The sequence below is a fragment of the Salvia splendens genome, chromosome 4 (genome assembly GCF_004379255.2).
Source record: "Salvia splendens isolate huo1 chromosome 4, SspV2, whole genome shotgun sequence".
In the NCBI taxonomy this organism is placed as follows: Eukaryota; Viridiplantae; Streptophyta; class Magnoliopsida; order Lamiales; family Lamiaceae; genus Salvia; species Salvia splendens.
Genome location: NC_056035.1, coordinates 16,646,911 through 16,663,898, shown reverse-complemented (window position 1 = coordinate 16,663,898; position 16,988 = coordinate 16,646,911). Strand labels below are relative to the sequence as shown.

General features: G+C 38.8%; 4 protein-coding genes across 7 annotated transcripts; 3 read left to right on the top strand and 1 right to left on the bottom strand.

The window, feature by feature from the left end:
- Positions 1–12: 12 nt before the first annotated feature.
- On the top strand, positions 13–2,901 carry LOC121800518 (serine/threonine-protein phosphatase 7 long form homolog). The gene is made up of 5 exons (XM_042200085.1): positions 13–107; positions 552–1,413; positions 1,481–1,568; positions 1,647–2,093; positions 2,175–2,901. Exons 2-5 carry the CDS (start codon positions 557–559, stop codon positions 2,892–2,894), a joined length of 2,112 nt encoding a protein of 703 aa, XP_042056019.1. The 5' UTR covers positions 13–107; positions 552–556; the 3' UTR covers positions 2,895–2,901.
- Positions 2,902–7,240: 4,339 nt separating this feature from the next.
- LOC121798880 lies at positions 7,241–10,050 on the bottom strand. 4 transcript variants are annotated; one of them, XM_042198121.1, is made up of 3 exons: positions 9,685–10,050; positions 7,823–8,973; positions 7,241–7,700 (listed from the first exon to the last, which is right to left on the bottom strand). In XM_042198121.1, exon 2 carries the CDS (start codon positions 8,969–8,971, stop codon positions 7,844–7,846), a length of 1,128 nt encoding a protein of 375 aa, XP_042054055.1. In that variant the 5' UTR covers positions 8,972–8,973; positions 9,685–10,050; the 3' UTR covers positions 7,241–7,700; positions 7,823–7,843. The 4 variants fall into 4 exon arrangements, with proteins under 4 accessions (XP_042054055.1, XP_042054057.1, XP_042054056.1 ...); XM_042198123.1 differs by having other exon boundaries at positions 7,241–7,619; XM_042198122.1 differs by having other exon boundaries at positions 7,241–7,537.
- A 403-nt stretch (positions 10,051–10,453) lies between these two features.
- On the top strand, positions 10,454–13,609 carry LOC121798942 (MLO-like protein 4). The gene is made up of 14 exons (XM_042198223.1): positions 10,454–10,752; positions 10,838–10,895; positions 10,977–11,185; positions 11,253–11,369; positions 11,451–11,511; positions 11,584–11,672; positions 11,751–11,825; positions 11,900–11,985; positions 12,080–12,170; positions 12,240–12,401; positions 12,493–12,528; positions 12,624–12,691; positions 12,792–12,852; positions 12,951–13,609. The coding sequence occupies exons 1-14, from the start codon at positions 10,624–10,626 to the stop codon at positions 13,341–13,343; spliced, it is 1,635 nt and encodes a 544-aa protein (XP_042054157.1). The 5' UTR covers positions 10,454–10,623; the 3' UTR covers positions 13,344–13,609.
- A 2,239-nt stretch (positions 13,610–15,848) lies between these two features.
- Positions 15,849–16,543, top strand: LOC121801634 (ferredoxin-A-like). The gene has a single exon (XM_042201167.1). It carries the CDS (start codon positions 15,902–15,904, stop codon positions 16,331–16,333), a length of 432 nt encoding a protein of 143 aa, XP_042057101.1. The 5' UTR covers positions 15,849–15,901; the 3' UTR covers positions 16,334–16,543.
- Positions 16,544–16,988: the final 445 nt, after the last annotated feature.

Here is a 16,988-nt window from a genome sequence, read left to right as displayed (position 1 = left end):
GGCAGAGGCAGTAGCCTCATTCAGGCGCGACAGAAAGAGAGAAAGACGAATTAGGCGATTTTTCATTGGCAATTCCGGCGAATCCGACGATTTCCCCTCGTATTTCGGTAAGTTTCCTTCAATCTTTCAACATTCCTCCCTTATTTATTGTTAATGTGCATATTTTGTTTAGATTTCTCTCAATTTTGTAAATTAGGGTTTACAACAAATTGCTTAATTTTTAGCCGATATTTTGTTGTTTTGTTAATGGTAATGGATATTATTGGTTAAATTCATGCTATTGTATAGTTTATGATATGTTTGAGATGCTTGGTGTTGTGATTTTGGTTGTAATTGGAGAATAGAGTATGAGTTGAAATGTATCTTTTAATTTAACCTTCTAATTTAGTAGTTATATATAAATTAGGCATTATAAATCATGAATTGTGTTGAATTGGAGTGAATCATTTGGTTTATGATGTTTTGTTATTTTTGCCGATGAATTTGAATGTATATGTTATTTGTATTGCAATTGTGAGTTTGTAATTGTTGTTTTGTGAATATGTACTTAGATTAGATGGAGACTTCAAGTTCTAGCGGACAATTATTATATAGACCCGAAGACCCGTCCGTGCTAAATATGCAGAAACATCATATTTCAAATAAACTCATGAAAGAGGGCACAACACAAGTATTTAAAGTCCGAAGGATAGAAAGTAAGACTTGGGACATCGACATTCATGAGAATGTTAGATATTGGCTTGACGCCTTTAGTTTCAAAGGCGTGATGGATTGTGGGAGGCCCATGAAGGTCGACAATGAGCTGATCACGTCTTTGATTGAGCGTTGGAGGCCGGAGACGCACACTTTCCATCTACCGATCGGTGAGGCGACGATCACCTTGGAAGATGTGCAAGCCTTTTGGGGCTTGAGGGCGGAGGGTCGCGTTTTCACAGGGCGTGCCTATCATGTCAACTTTCCAGATTGGACCAGCAAGTGCCGCGATCTGTTGGGATGGATACCAGATACTTCCATAGAGACAAAGCAAGGCGGTTTGCTGAAGACCGCGCTGATCAACCAAACAAGGATGCCTCTAGGTGATGACCTACCTACGTACGTATACATCCAAAGGGCACGTATCCATGCCCTAATTTTATTAGGAGGTCTCATTCTACCAGACACCACGGGGTGTAAGGTTCCATTTATGTGGTTGAATGCGCTTGGGGATCCGGAAGAGGTGAAGACTATTAGTTGGGGAAGTGCGGCATTGGCCTACCTTTATCATTATCTGTGCGAGGCTTCCATGGATAAGAGGAAAGAATTGGGCGGGCCTATGATCCTTCTGCAGCTATGGGCGTGGGAAAGAATGCCCACATTGAGGCCTTCGTTCATAGGATCAGTTGTGCACGAGCCATATACACCATGTGGCGCTAGGTATATATCTAAGTATTTATTTATTTATGCATATTGGGTAATTTTCTTACATCAATTTTATGTGTAGGTGGAAAGGAACAACGCAGATAGGAAATGCTCCTAGACACTCGGTTAAGCATTACCGTGACCAAATATCTCTGATTAGACCTGGCCAGGTGAATATTATTTCGGTTTAGACTTCATTTATGAACTTATTATGGAATTAATTTGGCATTTGCATTGCTGTTTTGTAGTTTATCTGGACGCCATACGCACATTGCATACTGTCTGACTACTGCAATAATGTGAATGGATGCTCTTTGTGCGAAACCTACTTGGTATGTTGGGGCTATGTCGAGGCACATGAGCCTGGACGAGTGCTGCGACAGTCCAATCGGTATCAGGATATACCTCAGTATGTAGACAGGATGCTAATGAACGCCGATCATTTGGACAAAAATTATCGGTGTGGTAAGAAGGGCAACAACTGGGCAAACACGCATCAGTTCTACATTGGGGAGTGGGACCTGAGGTACGAAAGGTTCCAGGCTGCCGAAGACGCCGCATCGATGTCCATGAATATTCCTATGAGCCCGGGGTATATGGCGTGGTATAACAGGATTACTGTGACGTACCTGACTCAGCCTGGGGCACGGTCCACTGCTGGGATGAACGAGTCGGCTACTTCGATGAGACTATTTGTAAGTTTGTTATATTAAACTATATGCTTTCATGTGATATAGATTGTTTCGTATTGATATTTGTATCATTTTTTTGTCTAGGTTGAGGGTTTTCAGCAGGTTTTCCATTTAACTACGGAAGACGAAATGGACCCACGAGTACGCCAGATTCGAGAAATTGTTAGGAATGTCCTCGAATCTACGAACAACGCTGATGTCATGGAGTACCCCGCTTCTCAACATCAGGATATGGTCATGCCTTATCAACCAGAAGTAGTTCCACGGCGTCGTGGAGTGCCTGGTGTTCGGACTGGGGGACACGGCTACACAAAGCAGTTTAGGATGTCGCAGCCGCATCCCGATTATGTAGCACCAGAGCCCCAGAATCAAGAGCATGACCCACCCCAGTGGTCTTTATACCCGGTTCATGAGTCTCAGTCGCAGTGGGACCGTCCCCTGTATTCTCCAAGCCAGCCTGAGCCCGATTGGAATCGTCGCCCATATTCACAAAGCCAAGACGTGCCGCAATGGAGTGGGGCCCGAGTGTCGGTCGATTCATTCTTCCAGAATTATCAGATCGTGCCGCCTGTACAAGCTGAAGAAAAGGATGATGATGAAGGAGAAGAAGAAAATGACAACATAGAGGAGGAAAATGAGGACGAAGACGTTGTTCATAGGATTCCTACCCAACCTCGACCAGCTGCGGAGGGTTCATCACGTGGCGGGGTTGGGAAGCTCATGAGCAAAGTGTACAAGAGGTTGTCTACGAGGAAGAATAAGGGCATTGAACCGTCGAAATATGCTCCATCGTCGTATAAGTAGCACATCATTTCAGGCACTTTGTTTATTTTAGTTAGTTGGTGTAACCAAAATTTATTAATCAGTTGAGAACTGTAATAGATGGTTTGTGTATGTACATAGCTATTGATATGGATTATTTTTCTTTCACATTTCTGTTATTAATATTGCATCTACGTTAATCTGCCTATCAATAAATTTACCGAAATTAGTAAGTTTAAAATAAATTTATCAAAAACCCTAATAATATGCAAATAAACAACAAATAAGGGAGCAATGTTGAAAGATTGAAGGAAACTTACCGAAATATGAAGGGAATCGCCAAGAAATCGAGGAAATCGCTGAGTTTTGTCTGCCTCTCTTTCTCTCGCGTATTCTGCCTATTCTGCCTTCCTGCTACTGATTTAAGCAAGTTAGAGACGCATGAGCATCATGCGTCTCTCCCTAAGACGCATGAGCATCATGCGTCGTCTATTAAAATTTTAAAAAAATAAAAGACGCATGAGGGAGATGCGTCTCTACCTAAGACGCATGACCCTCATGCGTCGTTAAAAAAAACGAAAAAAAAGATAGACACATGACCCTCATGCGTCTTTATAAAAGACGCATAATCGCCATGCGTCTCATTAAAAGGAGACGCATGGGGGTCATGCGTCTCTCCCAAACTCGAAAAAAAACAGTTCAGTACACTGAAAGAATGATATCTCTATTCTAGAACAAAAAAAGAAAAAACCCGAAAAGTACTAGTGTATATACCAAGATTGCTGGAGGAATGAGAGAAAATAGGGCCGAGAATCCTCAAATCCCTAGCGGGAATGGAGACGCGCTTGATGATGACGGTCTTATCGCAGTAGATGAGTTCGGAGTGGGCAAGGCGATCCATCCGCATCCAGAGGCGAGAGCCAACCGGCTTCTTCTTGGCGGACGCTTTGCTTGTAGAGGCAGCCGGCTCGATCGCCGGAGGAGGAGGCAGCGTGGGCTGTAAGGACTTCTTCTTCCGCCGGAACGTAAGCTTGGCCATTTCCAGACACTCTCAGCAATCTCAGTGTGTCGCTGAATATATCTATCTTCTACCTCTTCGTATAGTGGGAATGAGATCGGGATAAATTGAATTCGTAGTCTGTGAGTATGGAATTGGGGGAAATTGCTCTTCCGGAATTCGGTTTCTTCCATAAAATATGTGAATTAGGTCTAGGAATTGCTCTTCAAACTCAATTGAATTTATTCTCATTTTCCAAATCAAGCACAATGTACCGTTTTAATCTATCCTCTAAAGTGCAAGTTTGATGAAAAGACTTTGACATCCTTTTTGAAAGGAAAATAATAAGATGAAGTGTCTTTTATTTAAAAATATTTTTTAAAGGTAAAAATAATTAGACAAATAATGGTCCAATAAAATGCTAAAACACATTAAATAGTGCACTACCATTAATTTTTTTTATAATTATGTTAATAAATTTATATATTAATTAGCCTTATATTTGTGTTAAAATTAGAATTGTGCTAGAGAGTTTAGTTTGTCTTCTAGTTATTTAAGTTAAAATTGAGATTTAATCCTTTATTACAATACTTTTTTTCGAATTAATTTACGAGCTAAACGAACAAATATGTAATGTTTACAATTTTCATCCTATATTTACTCAATTAAAATTTTTAATTCTTATATATTAATTTGCCTCTAATTAATTAAAAATACTACTAAGTTTATATATTAAACTACCGAATAAGATGAAATTATATATATTTAAAATTTAATCTAACTTACAAAGTTTGTACTTCTTAACATAAAGAGTAGTGTAAATTGTCACATTATTCAAAACAAACAAGATGCATAAAATATTATCGTTGTTTTAAGTGATAATTTACTTTTTATACGTATATGTGGCGGGAGATAAGAAACTTATTTCTTTCCAGTATAAAAAATTCATTTAGTCTTTGGTCATGTATATCAAGTTATGCTATGTTATGAAATTAAACATACGAAATAAAGAGTCAACTAAAATGTGATTATTGGGCAATACGAATTTTCTAACTTGACTTCTCAAAGAAGTTTTAAATTTTTATGATTTACATTATTCATATATTTAATTTAATGTGGGTATGTTTAATATTCCATATATGTTTTTCAATTTTTTTCAAAATTAAGCTATTAAATTTTTATATTAATTTACCTTTTATTTGGATTAATGACGTGCATAACACTGTCAATAAACATCTTTACACACACATATTTTCTTTATTTTATATCTTATTCTAATTAACTCATATTCTTTCATCATTAGTCACACATCTTCTTTTTGTCATTAATTTTATTGTTTTTACTCCACTTAGATTATAAATTAGAATTGCATAATTGTTTCATTCATTAGGGAATAGTAAATTCTTCATTTAGAGTAAGACAAGATAAATACATTTCTATTTTTTTAAATCTTCACATTGCTTTTTTGAATTCTTATTTTCTATATATTTATTATATTTTGAATTTATTACGTGAAACTCTTATGTCCCGTGCATAGCTCGGGTGTAAATACTAGTTTAAATAAAATACGTATAAAACTACGATTAACTTATATAGTTCTAATCATTCAGTAAATTAATATTTACTTATTTTTAAGTAAGATAAACAAATCCAATACAAATTTCATATTTACTTAATAATAATGAACAACAGAATGATGAGCTTGAAATCTACAAAACCAAGTTCATTAATGATTTTTTACTCCCTCCGTTCCCATAAAAATATGAGCAATAGATATAGCACATGAATTAAGACAAAATTGATAAAGTTAGAGAGAAGAGTAGAAATGTATGGTAAAGTAAGAGAGATTGGGAGAATGATAGTTATATTAGTGTTCGTGGATAGTGAGACCTACATTATTAAATAGATATAACTTTTCAAAAGTGGAATGTCCATATTTTTGTGGGACAAATGAAAATAGAAAGTGCTCATATTTTTATGGGATGGATGAAGTATATTCATATAATAGTTTATTTATAAGGAAATTTATCCAATACAAATTCCATATTTATTTAATACTAATAATGAACAACAGCCTGATGAACTTGAAATCTATAAAACCCAAGTTGATTAATGATTGTATATATTCATATGATCGAATCGATGTCAAATGACTCTAGTTCAATTGCAGCTACCAATTTTCAACAAAAAAAATACTACTATCAACTGTAAATAATACATCAACGTATCACACACTCAATTACCTCCTTTTTTTCTACTTCATGTTTTTTATTAATAAGCAAATTATAAATATAAGCGATACGAAATTGGTGATTTGGTTTTAATCCAGTGGGCCAATAATGTATTTCAATGTCTCTGACTCATCATAACAATTAAGAAATATTATTATTAATAAAAATAAAGACCTATTTTATGGAGTATTATTTTATTTTTATAATTTAATTTAATTTAAATACATTAATGAAATGTGTGATATACTTATAAAATTAATAAATATAAAGTGAACTGTACATAAATGTCTTATTTTTTCAGTACAAATTTAAATTCATGAATTGTTATATTTTTAGATATTGCATTATTATTATTTTTTTCAATATTGAATTATTTAAATTTTTATCATAATAAATTTGATGCAAACCTATCCCAGTTCCTAAATTTATAAAAATTCCATATGTACTAAGAGCATCCACAATGGTGCCCGTCCCGGCGGACGTCCGGCCTGCGTGCCGGAGTTCAGCGCGGGACGTCCGCCATTGTGCAGCGATGACGCGGATACGGACGTCCGTTGCGAACACCGGAGTTCCGCGGCGTTCCCGGGACGTCCGCCATTGCGTTGACTCCACGGACGTCTGCGCGGACGTCCCGATTATTTTATTATTTTTTTTATTATTGTGGGAAGTCCGTCGGGATGTCCTTGGGGATGTCCGCCACTGTGCAGTGGGAAGTCCTTATGACGTGGCAAGATGTGTTTTGGAGATATCCGCGGAGATGTCCGCCGGGACATCCGCACCACTGTGGATGCTCTAATCTTCCAATCCCAATATAACCAGAATCAGCCAAATAAGCAGGCATACAAGTTGGTCATTGTATTAGATTTTCGAATTAGACCAATTATCCAAATATCAAGGGTTATTTGATTCATAACCTCTTTAATCTTTCCATATCCCTTTTTAAAATTTTTACAAGGTTTTTTTTTTACCTTTTTTTTGGGTTGAGGGGTGTACAAGATTTTCATCACTATTCAAATTTCAAAATGAGGGGTATTAACATAAACAGGTTTTAGTTCATGTAAATATAGTTTATATTTTCTGTAACAAACAAATACTCCTACATAAAACTACAACCTATTCTACTTGAGTAATTGTTGAAAGACCATCATCATCAGGTTGAGTTTGGTACAAGAAAATCACTGCATTAGACAAAGTAAAGGACCTAATATACAAGAAGATAAATTTCAATTGAATAATGTAGATAATATGTTTGTACTACTTGATTGGATTAACACTAGGTATCACCACTCTAATGCATTTCATCAGAGGAAAAGGATATATATTACCGGATAGATCCTTCGCTTGCCACAACTTTTCCGATGGTATCAGCTGAGGAATCAGTCTCAATCCGAAGAGAGAATGGCACAAGAAAATGCTCAACTTCAAGAACAAACACCACATAACTGAGAATCTTCCATCTGTACATAGCAACATTGATCTTAATTGCTCTCTTCAATTTTGAAGATATTTGGCTGTCAGCCACCAGTGTGCTTGTTCATTCTATCCACAAACAATTTAAATGAATTGTAACCAAGTTGAAACTTCTTGTCCCAGTAAAACTACCACATTCATTATATCAATCTGAATAAGTGTTTGTAACTCATGTCAGTACAACCACAAAGAAAAACCGGGAACAAAGGCATTCCTCGTAACTGATTTGATAAATGAATAGAAATTATAAAAGAGAGGAGAATCATCCTTACCTACATCTACAGGAAACCACCCTATAGCTCAGGAACTGAGAATACCAAGTAACCATTGTCCCATCGTACTCTGATCTCCCTCCCTACTTGCAGCCTTTTCTCTCTTATGAGTTTACCCCATTTACCAATCAGGTTGTAATAACTTCCACGCCACTTCAACTTCATCACATACACATCACCCGTATCATAATCTCGAGCATTGATGCCAACTTGATGTTCATTCCTTAATTGCTCCCGAGATTGGTGTGTCCAGTAGAAGAGGATGTGATCTTCTACTGCTTTGCCTGGCAAAGTAAGGAAAGGATGATTTGTATCCACGTCGGACAATGTGAGAGCTTTCTTAATAGGCCAATTATCAGGACCCGGTGTTGCAGTGACATAACGCTCCTCTGGAACAGAGAAGTATAAGCAATTATTAACCCAGCGTAATCTAATTTCTTGCCCAACACCAAGTCCTTTATGTCTAATAACATTAGCCCACTTTGCAACTAGGTTATAGTAATTTCCACGCCACCTTAATTTCAAACCAAAAATTTCACCTGTATCATAGTCTCGAACATTAATAGGTACCTGCTCTTCTTTCCTCAATTTTTCCCTTTCTTGTGGCGTCCACTGTGCAAGAATATGCTCTTCAACCAACTTACGAGGCAATGGAAGGAAAGGATGAGTGGTATCAACATCTGACGATGTCAAGATCTTTCTAATAGGCCAATGGTCCTGCACCATAGGTGGTGCTGCAACCAAGCGGACTGGTGGTGGAACTGGAACAATCTGTTGTTGTGGCACTGAGAAATGTAAGCAGCCATTAAACCACCGTAGTCTAATTTCCTGCCCAACATCAAGTCCCTTTCCACGCACAACTTTTCCCCATTTCCCAATGAGATTATAATAGCTCCCACGCCACTTCAATCTCATCGCATACATATCGCCATTATCATCATCTTGAGCATTAAAACCCACTTGTCCTTCAGCTCTTAAGATTTCTTGATCTTGAGGTGTCATGTACACTACGATGTTAGTTTCAACTTGTTGCCGAGACAGCGTTAGGAAAGGATGTGTGATATCAATATCAGATAGGGTGAGTGCTTTTTTGATTGGCCACTGATCTGGCACCTGAGGAACCGCATTATAGTATGACGACCTCTTCATTCCTAAAATCAGCAAAATAGTAAAGATGAAACTTTTTTTTTACCCTTAACCTGTCAATATTGATCGTCTTAAAGAACATGTTATGAAAACTATCCTAGTGGAACAAAATTTCCAGAATAGCTTCCTTAGTTGCTAAAAAACAGCATCATATTATTACTTATGGGCTTACGGGATCTATTCTACCCTCACCATTCCAACTTCTGAGCAACTCAGTGCTAAATTTAGCCTGACACAGCTGAAAACTTAATCAGTAACTAGCAAGCATATTACTTTGGCAACAACAATAGCTGTAAAATCCTCATGATTTGAGAAGTCTACTAATAAATGAATGAGCTCCACAACATGTATGCTATCATTTGTTATGGTTAAAACTAATTTCTACGAGACAATTTATTTATTTACAGGAAAAAATCCATTCACTTGACATGGAAAGAATATCAAACGAGAATAAAAACCCTGCAGAAACAGAACCGTTCAATTTAGGAAAACCTATTCCAATTCTCACTCGATGAAATGCTATCAAATTGGAATTAAAATCTAATTGATACAAAATGTATCAACAGAACCAATAGTCAAAATATAACATCAATACTATCGCACCACAAGAGCCATATAAACAAGAGAATTGATTATATGGATTATGTATACACATCCAAAATCTCATCTTTCAACCCTAATCCTAATACAACGTCAAAACCGAAGAAAGTTCTTACTGTGATATGAATTTATACACTTGATAAAAGAGAGAAATAGCCTTAGATCCTCGCAAGATGAGAGTAAAAGTAAGTAAGCGAATCCGATCGGAAAAAAGAGAGCAGATTATCGGATAGGATTCATATTTGAGGAGGTTGAAATGGTGATGCGGCTGCGCTAGCAAGAAAGAGAATTAAAAAAATTGAAAGAGAGAAGAAAATACGAGCTGCGGCGGCGGAGGTGGGGGAAGAGGGTGTTGAGTAGGTGAAAGGGTGGTGCACGCCCCGTTTGATTTGAACGACAAATGTGAGATGGGGAAGGAGAAGAAGTTGGTGTGAAATGTGAATTGAGGTTGTGGACATTTCTCATCTTGTGCCTAGGATTTTGTCTCTTTTCTTAGGTGGCATTATTGCAATGACTTAATTTAAAATGTTATGCAAAAACACACTTCACTTATCAATTAACGAGCTAGCCATCTAATAATTACACCTAAACAGAGCATTTGATCGTTGTTATGAATTTACATTAGGTATAGACTTTATCCTTTTTAATACACGAATTATCTTTTTAAATAAAAAACAAAGAAAGAATAAATAATAATTGCATGCATGGTGGAGATTGATGATGCCAAAAAAACTGCAGCTTTCCCCCATAAATTTGGGTTTTGGTCTAATTTAGTTGAGTGTTGTGCATGTGATAGGTTGGAGGCAAGAAACAAATTTAGATCTTCCCAATACACAAAGCACATGCTGCTTATGCTTCTTTTTCATTATTTTTTTCAACTGTAGTATTATTAATTAATAATGGATACACACATACACATGCAAGATTTATTAAGAATTGGGAGAGCAGATTCATCATCATCATCATCATCATCATCACTCCCTGATTGCAAACGCTTGACATGATCTCAGATTCTAATTAAAACGTCCACAAATAGAGTGTGCAGTGAGTGGGAGATGGTGGAAGGAATGATAAGGGAAGGGAGATCTCTGGAGGTAACTCCGACGTGGTCGGTCGCAACGGTCACCACCGTCATGGTTTTCGTGTGTTTGTTTGCAGAGAGATCGATTTACAGATTTGGAAAGGTCAGTATCCAAACTACTAGTAGTAGTACCAATTTGCTCTGCGCTTTTTTATTTAATTTTTAATTTTAATATTGGATGGTTGCAGTGGTTGAAGAAGACGAAGAGGAAAGCCCTCTCTGCTTCCTTGGACAAAATCAAGGAAGGTGCAGTTTTCCATACTTGCTTTCACATTATTCATTTCTGGAACCGCAATTTAACGATATGAAGTGTGAAAATGAAAACAGAGCTTATGCTGCTTGGCCTAATCTCGCTATTGCTGGGGCAATGGGCGAGGTGGATTTCCCAAATCTGCGTCAACTCATCTCTTTTGAACAGCAAGTTCTTCACCTGCTCCGAGAGAGACTACAGCGACGAGAAGATGAGAATGCTAGCGACGGAGGAGGACATTCCTCCGGAAGGAGTCGGTTACATCCCCTCTCACGTCTGCGGCTTGGTATTCCTCCATCTAATCCAATTGACCAATTAGGGGTAAAAAATGTGTGCTGATTTGGTAATCTCAGGGGCGCGAGCCGTTCGTCTCTGCGGAGGGGCTGGAGCAGCTTCACCGCTTCCTGTTTGTTTTGGGCATCGCTCATGTCCTCTACAGTTGCATCGCCGTCGGCCTAGCCATGAGCAAGGTGCATTTTCTCATCTCCACCTGCACTTTAATTTCACTTGTGAGATTCATTGATTGATCTCCATCATCACTCATTCTGTAGATATACAGCTGGAGGAAATGGGAATTTCACGCAGGAGTGGTGGCGGAGGCGCAGGCCAGAGGTGATCAATTATTCAATTTATAAAACCCTAGCTTTTGTATTGTTAAAATTGTTTAATTTGTTGGTGGTGCAGCCAAGAGCAAGACGATGAGACGGCAATCCACTTTCGCTTTCCACCACGCCTCCCATCCGTGGAGCAGGAATCCCGTCCTTATATGGATGGTAATGCAGTTTCTCCCAAGATCAATATGCTATATACATATACACTTGACATAACCTCTCACTCTTCTTCTTTTGCAGCTTTGCTTTCTGAAACAGTTTAGAAGTTCAGTGCGAAAGTCCGATTACATGGCCTTGAGATTGGGTTTCATCACCGTGGGTATTCACTCATACACAATTTGTCTCCATATCCCAAAACTGGATGTAAATAGGTATCCTGAATTCTGCAGAATCACAAGCTGCCGCCGTCCTACAATTTCCACAAATATATGGTGCGAACCATGGAAGACGAATTCTCTGGCATTGTCGGTATCAGGTATAAGTATAACAACGCATTATGCTTCAACCACTTTTTTATACTACTACTTGTGAATGGGAGAGATTGCTTATATTCATTCATATACGTGCAGTTGGCCGCTTTGGGGTTATGCAATCCTATGCATCTTCATTAATATCCATGGTCTCAACATTTACTTTTGGCTTTCATTCATACCTGCGATTGTAAGTCTCTCCTTTTAGTACAACTTACAACTGGGATCGAGTGACTGATATATATCGTATGCTTTGAAGCTTGTGATGGTGGTGGGCACGAAACTGCAGCACGTTGTCTCTCTGCTAGCTCTTGAAGTTGCAGGGCCGTCTGTGGGAAGTGAAGTGAAGCCACGCGATGCGCTGTTTTGGTTTGGGAAGCCCGAGATCTTGTCGCGCTTGATACAGTTCATATCGTTTCAGGTGATATGCAAATTGATTGACCTAAAATTTCAATACGTTTCTGGCTTGATTATCATCCCGTCCCTCATTTGCCTTGTTGTTGTTGTTGCAGAATGCTTTCGAGATGGCAACTTTTATCTGGTCCTTGGTAAGAAACAAATCCGTTTCCCCTTGACATGAATCAATAGATAATTTTTGAGGTGATGAATGAATTATATGAATGAACTTATAATATTGGTGCAGTGGGGATTCAATAAGCGTTCTTGTTTCATGAAAAATCACGCTATGATCATCATTCGACTCGTTTCAGGGTACGTACATACATTTGTCGCATCACCTCAATTTTATCTGAATTATGAAGACATTTAGTAACTCAATTGTTTAATTAAGAACTACTACTAAGAAATGCAGGGTGGTTGTCCAGTTCTGGTGCAGCTACAGCACAGTCCCGTTGAACGTGTTGGTTTCAACGGTGAGTGGTTACTTAAGTTTACCATATTATATCATATCATAACACATCTATATATAGTGTTCTCACTTTGTGTTCATATTTTGATTTTAATTTGATAGATGGGATCTCGTTGCAAGAAAGCTATCATTGCAGAGAGTGTGAGAGAGTCGTTGCATAGCTGGTGTAAGAGAGTGAAGGCGAGGTCCAAGGCGACCAACTCCATCACCACAAGATCCACGTGTTCGCTCGAATCAATCATCAACGAGGGTGATGAAATCCTCACCGTTGGATCTCCCACGCTGTCTCCCTCTTCCTCCTTTGGCCATATGGATGACCTCAATCACCATCAAGATTGTGACCTTGAGAGCTCCTCCAATATTACCATTAGCGGTCACCTCGACCCCCACGAATTCTCGTTCCGCCAAACACCACACGACTACGCCGTTGATCCGGACGAGGTGGTGGAAGCCAGGACTGAAACTACTCTTCTTGATCTACTCAACAACACGTGAATATCTCTCAACGGACTGGCATGATGAGAGCTTGTTTAAAATCATCTCAAATAATCAAAATTCATTATATGACATTTAATAATTTAGTGGGGTACTTGCAATTTGTTTTGATATAGAGTTGGACTTTGAATACTGGTGTTATATGGATGTTGATAGATGAGATGGTCTCACACAAGGTTAAATATGTAGTGGAAATATTCCTGGTGCAGTTTATTTGTGTTTGGCGCAAATCATGCAATATTACAGTAAGGCAATCTTTCATTTTATATTCAGTTTTAAAATGAATCTTATTTAGAATATTATTGAAGCCATAGAAATATTCTTATATTAAAAAAAAAATCTGGAAAAAAAGATGATAGGAATAGTCAAAGGTGGAATGAAAGAAGAGAAAATCAGACAGGTGGCGGATGAGGCTGTGCAAACCACACTAGTACATCATTTTGTGTCCCTCACAAGTCTGTGTGTCAACCAGCAATGGCGAGTCTAGCGAGCACCATGTTCAGCTCCGTGCCCCTCCATAGGGCAACCAGCCTCCGCTCTATTCCAAAATTGAATCTGTTTGGGCTGAAAGCGGGGCGAGGCGGAGTTCGAGGGCGGCGACGACGTTTACATCGTGGACAGGGCGGAGGAGAAGGGCATCGAGCTGCCCTACTCGGCTCGTGGACCAGTCAGACGGAAGCTTCCTCGACGACGACCAGATGAAGGAGGGGTGGGTGCTCACCTGCGTCGCTTATCCCACCTCCGACCTCCTCATCCAAACCCACAACGAGGCTGATCTCTCCTTTTAATTCACTTGTATTCTCAATATTGCTATTCAAATTAATTACCTTATTAACTACTACTTTGTTACGTTTCATGCCACTAGACTAGAACATACTACTTATCAGATTTGCTTTACTCTATTTTTAAACAAATGCATTATTTAAGTAGTGGAGTAATTGATAGTAAAACATAGTCCATATAAATGATGGACTACTAATTAAACTCATAATTAACCTTATAAAATGGCCAACCGATTGAAGACAAACAAAATAAAATGTTACTACTACCATCCAATTGAAGAAAAACCGACTTGGCATAGTTGCAACTAAAGGTCTTAGTTCGAAAATTTTTATTTACAAAATTTGAAAGAACTCAGAAGCAAGCATATTTTCCGAACCACATATTATCTATCACTTTGTTGTGTTTGCAATTTCCAAATTTTTAGTTGTGTTACCGAAAACGAAGAATATTATTTGGCCTAAATTTGAAAAAAAAAATATGATGGCCGTTTATTTTCCAAAAAAGAAAAAGAAAATAGTAATCACTCCTCCCAATGACCCCCTTTATTTTTTATTTTTCTCAATTAAGATAACCACTTTTCAATTTTAAAAATAACATTCTCTCCTATCTTCTCATTAAAATATTCAATTATCTTTTTTCTCATTACTTTATTACATCTAAAAGTGTCCACTATGAGGAGCCAGTGGCTATAGCCGCGGGTTGGGGCGGAGGGCGGGCGGCTATAGTGGGGAAGTTGTCCGGAGGGCGGGCGGACAACATTTGGGGGCGGTAGGGGTGGCGGAAGCGGGATAGGCGGGGTTGGGGCGAGCCAGCGGCTGGGGAGAATTAGTCGCACCTATAGGCGCGGCGCCCATAGGGGGCGGACAACCGGCGCGGCGGATTCAATTTCGAAGTTTTTTTTTTACCTCTATAAATACCACTCCCCACCACCTATTTTTCACCATTTTCACAAAATCCATCCACTCACTATCTACACAACCACTCTATAAAAATGCACCGAGGCGACGACGAATCACCCGACTCTCAGGAATCGGGCTATGGCAGCAATCCATCACATCCGTCGGGCTATCCTTCGCAGCCATCGGGATTTGGCGGTGGCGGAGTTTTTAGTTGTACTCCCTCCGTCCCGCACAACTCGCACCTTTCCTTTTGGGCACGGAGATTAAGGAATGAGTGATAGACAAAGTCAACAATTATGGCTGTAAGTATAAATTGTTACTAAAAATGGAAAGAGTGCAAATAACTTGGGACGCCCAGAAAGGAAATAAGTGCAAGTAGTGCGGGACGGAGGGAGTATTTTATTTTAATTATTCGTTGTATAATTTTACCGGTTTGCAATACAACGAATATTCGGCCCTAATTACCTCGTTTTCTATTTATTTACATTGCGATTATTTTAATTACAAAATTTGTGGGCTATTGGAGGTGTCCACTATAATGCCGGAAATAGAATTTTGGGGCTGTGGACAATAAAACTGAGGCTATGAACAAAAACTGGGGCGATGTTATTGGGCTTGTCCGCCTTATAGTAGATACCATAACAATATTTTCTAAAATTTCGTGCACTTGCGAACGTGAGTGCCATGTAAAATTGTTGGGTGGATGATATATTTATGAAAGAGAAGAGATAAGGAAAATGATAAGGAACCACAAAAAGTAGGGCACGTGGCAGATGAGCGGCGAGCACACTAACTAGTACGTATTTGTAAAATAGAAAATCTAAAGACAGACATCCATTTCATTTCTCACCCACACACACATTAATAGCAGCAATAATGGCTAGCCTTGCAAGCACAATGTTCAGCTCCGCCATGGTTCCCCGGAAGCCGGCTGTCGGAAGCCTCCGTTCAGCCCCGAAGGCGGCGGCTCTATTTGGTGTGAAGTCGAACAGCAGGGGAGGTGGGGTTCGGTGTATGGCGACGTACAAGGTGAAGCTGGTGACTCCAGATGGAGAGGTGGAGTTCGACTGCGACGATGACGTGTACATCGTGGACCAGGCGGAGGAGCAGGGAATAGATCTTCCCTACTCGTGCCGCGCGGGGTCCTGCTCCTCCTGCGCGGGAAAGGTCATCAGCGGCAGCGTCGACCAGTCCGACGGCAGCTTCCTCGAGGACGAACAGATGGATGAAGGATGGGTGCTCACCTGCGTCGCCAAGCCCACCTCCGACGTCGTCATCCACACTCACAAGGAGGAGGAAATCGCCTAATCTCTCCCACACACATTGCTCGTTTCATATTACATACATTTTGTTATATTTTTCTTTACATTACACCTGTTTGCAACTCCAATTGCTTAATTATCTCCATCCCTTCATCTTCGAATTTCAGGTTTAACCTATATTAATATATATGCTACTAGTAGCAGTATTATTGTTGTTGTGGATCATTTTGCACATGAATATAGTTGGATAGATGTATTTGTGCTTGTGTCTACTTATCACTTATATTTGGATAATAGATATCCAACAAATTCAATTATCACTTATATTTTAATTATATTCAACTATTATCCAGTATTAGAATCCTTTTGTTTCATCTGCCATACACGTGAAGTTGAAGATCACATTTTGCAAATACCACACGACAAAGTAATGCACATTTTAAGAAACTAAAAACCCTTATATTTTACATTAATTAATAAAGCAATCGCTGTTTGTAGCCAATTGAGGAGAAAAGTAACTAAAACTGGAGACCACAGAAAACTCAAGCAAGACAAAAAACAAACTCAAGCAAATTTTACAACACTGCACAAGGCAGATTATATATTACAGAAACCCTTCTTCAAGTTGGCAAGAATTACCTTCATGAGCAGCAACCTCAGGTGGCGCTTCGCCTTGTATTGTAGTCAGGATCAGTAAATTC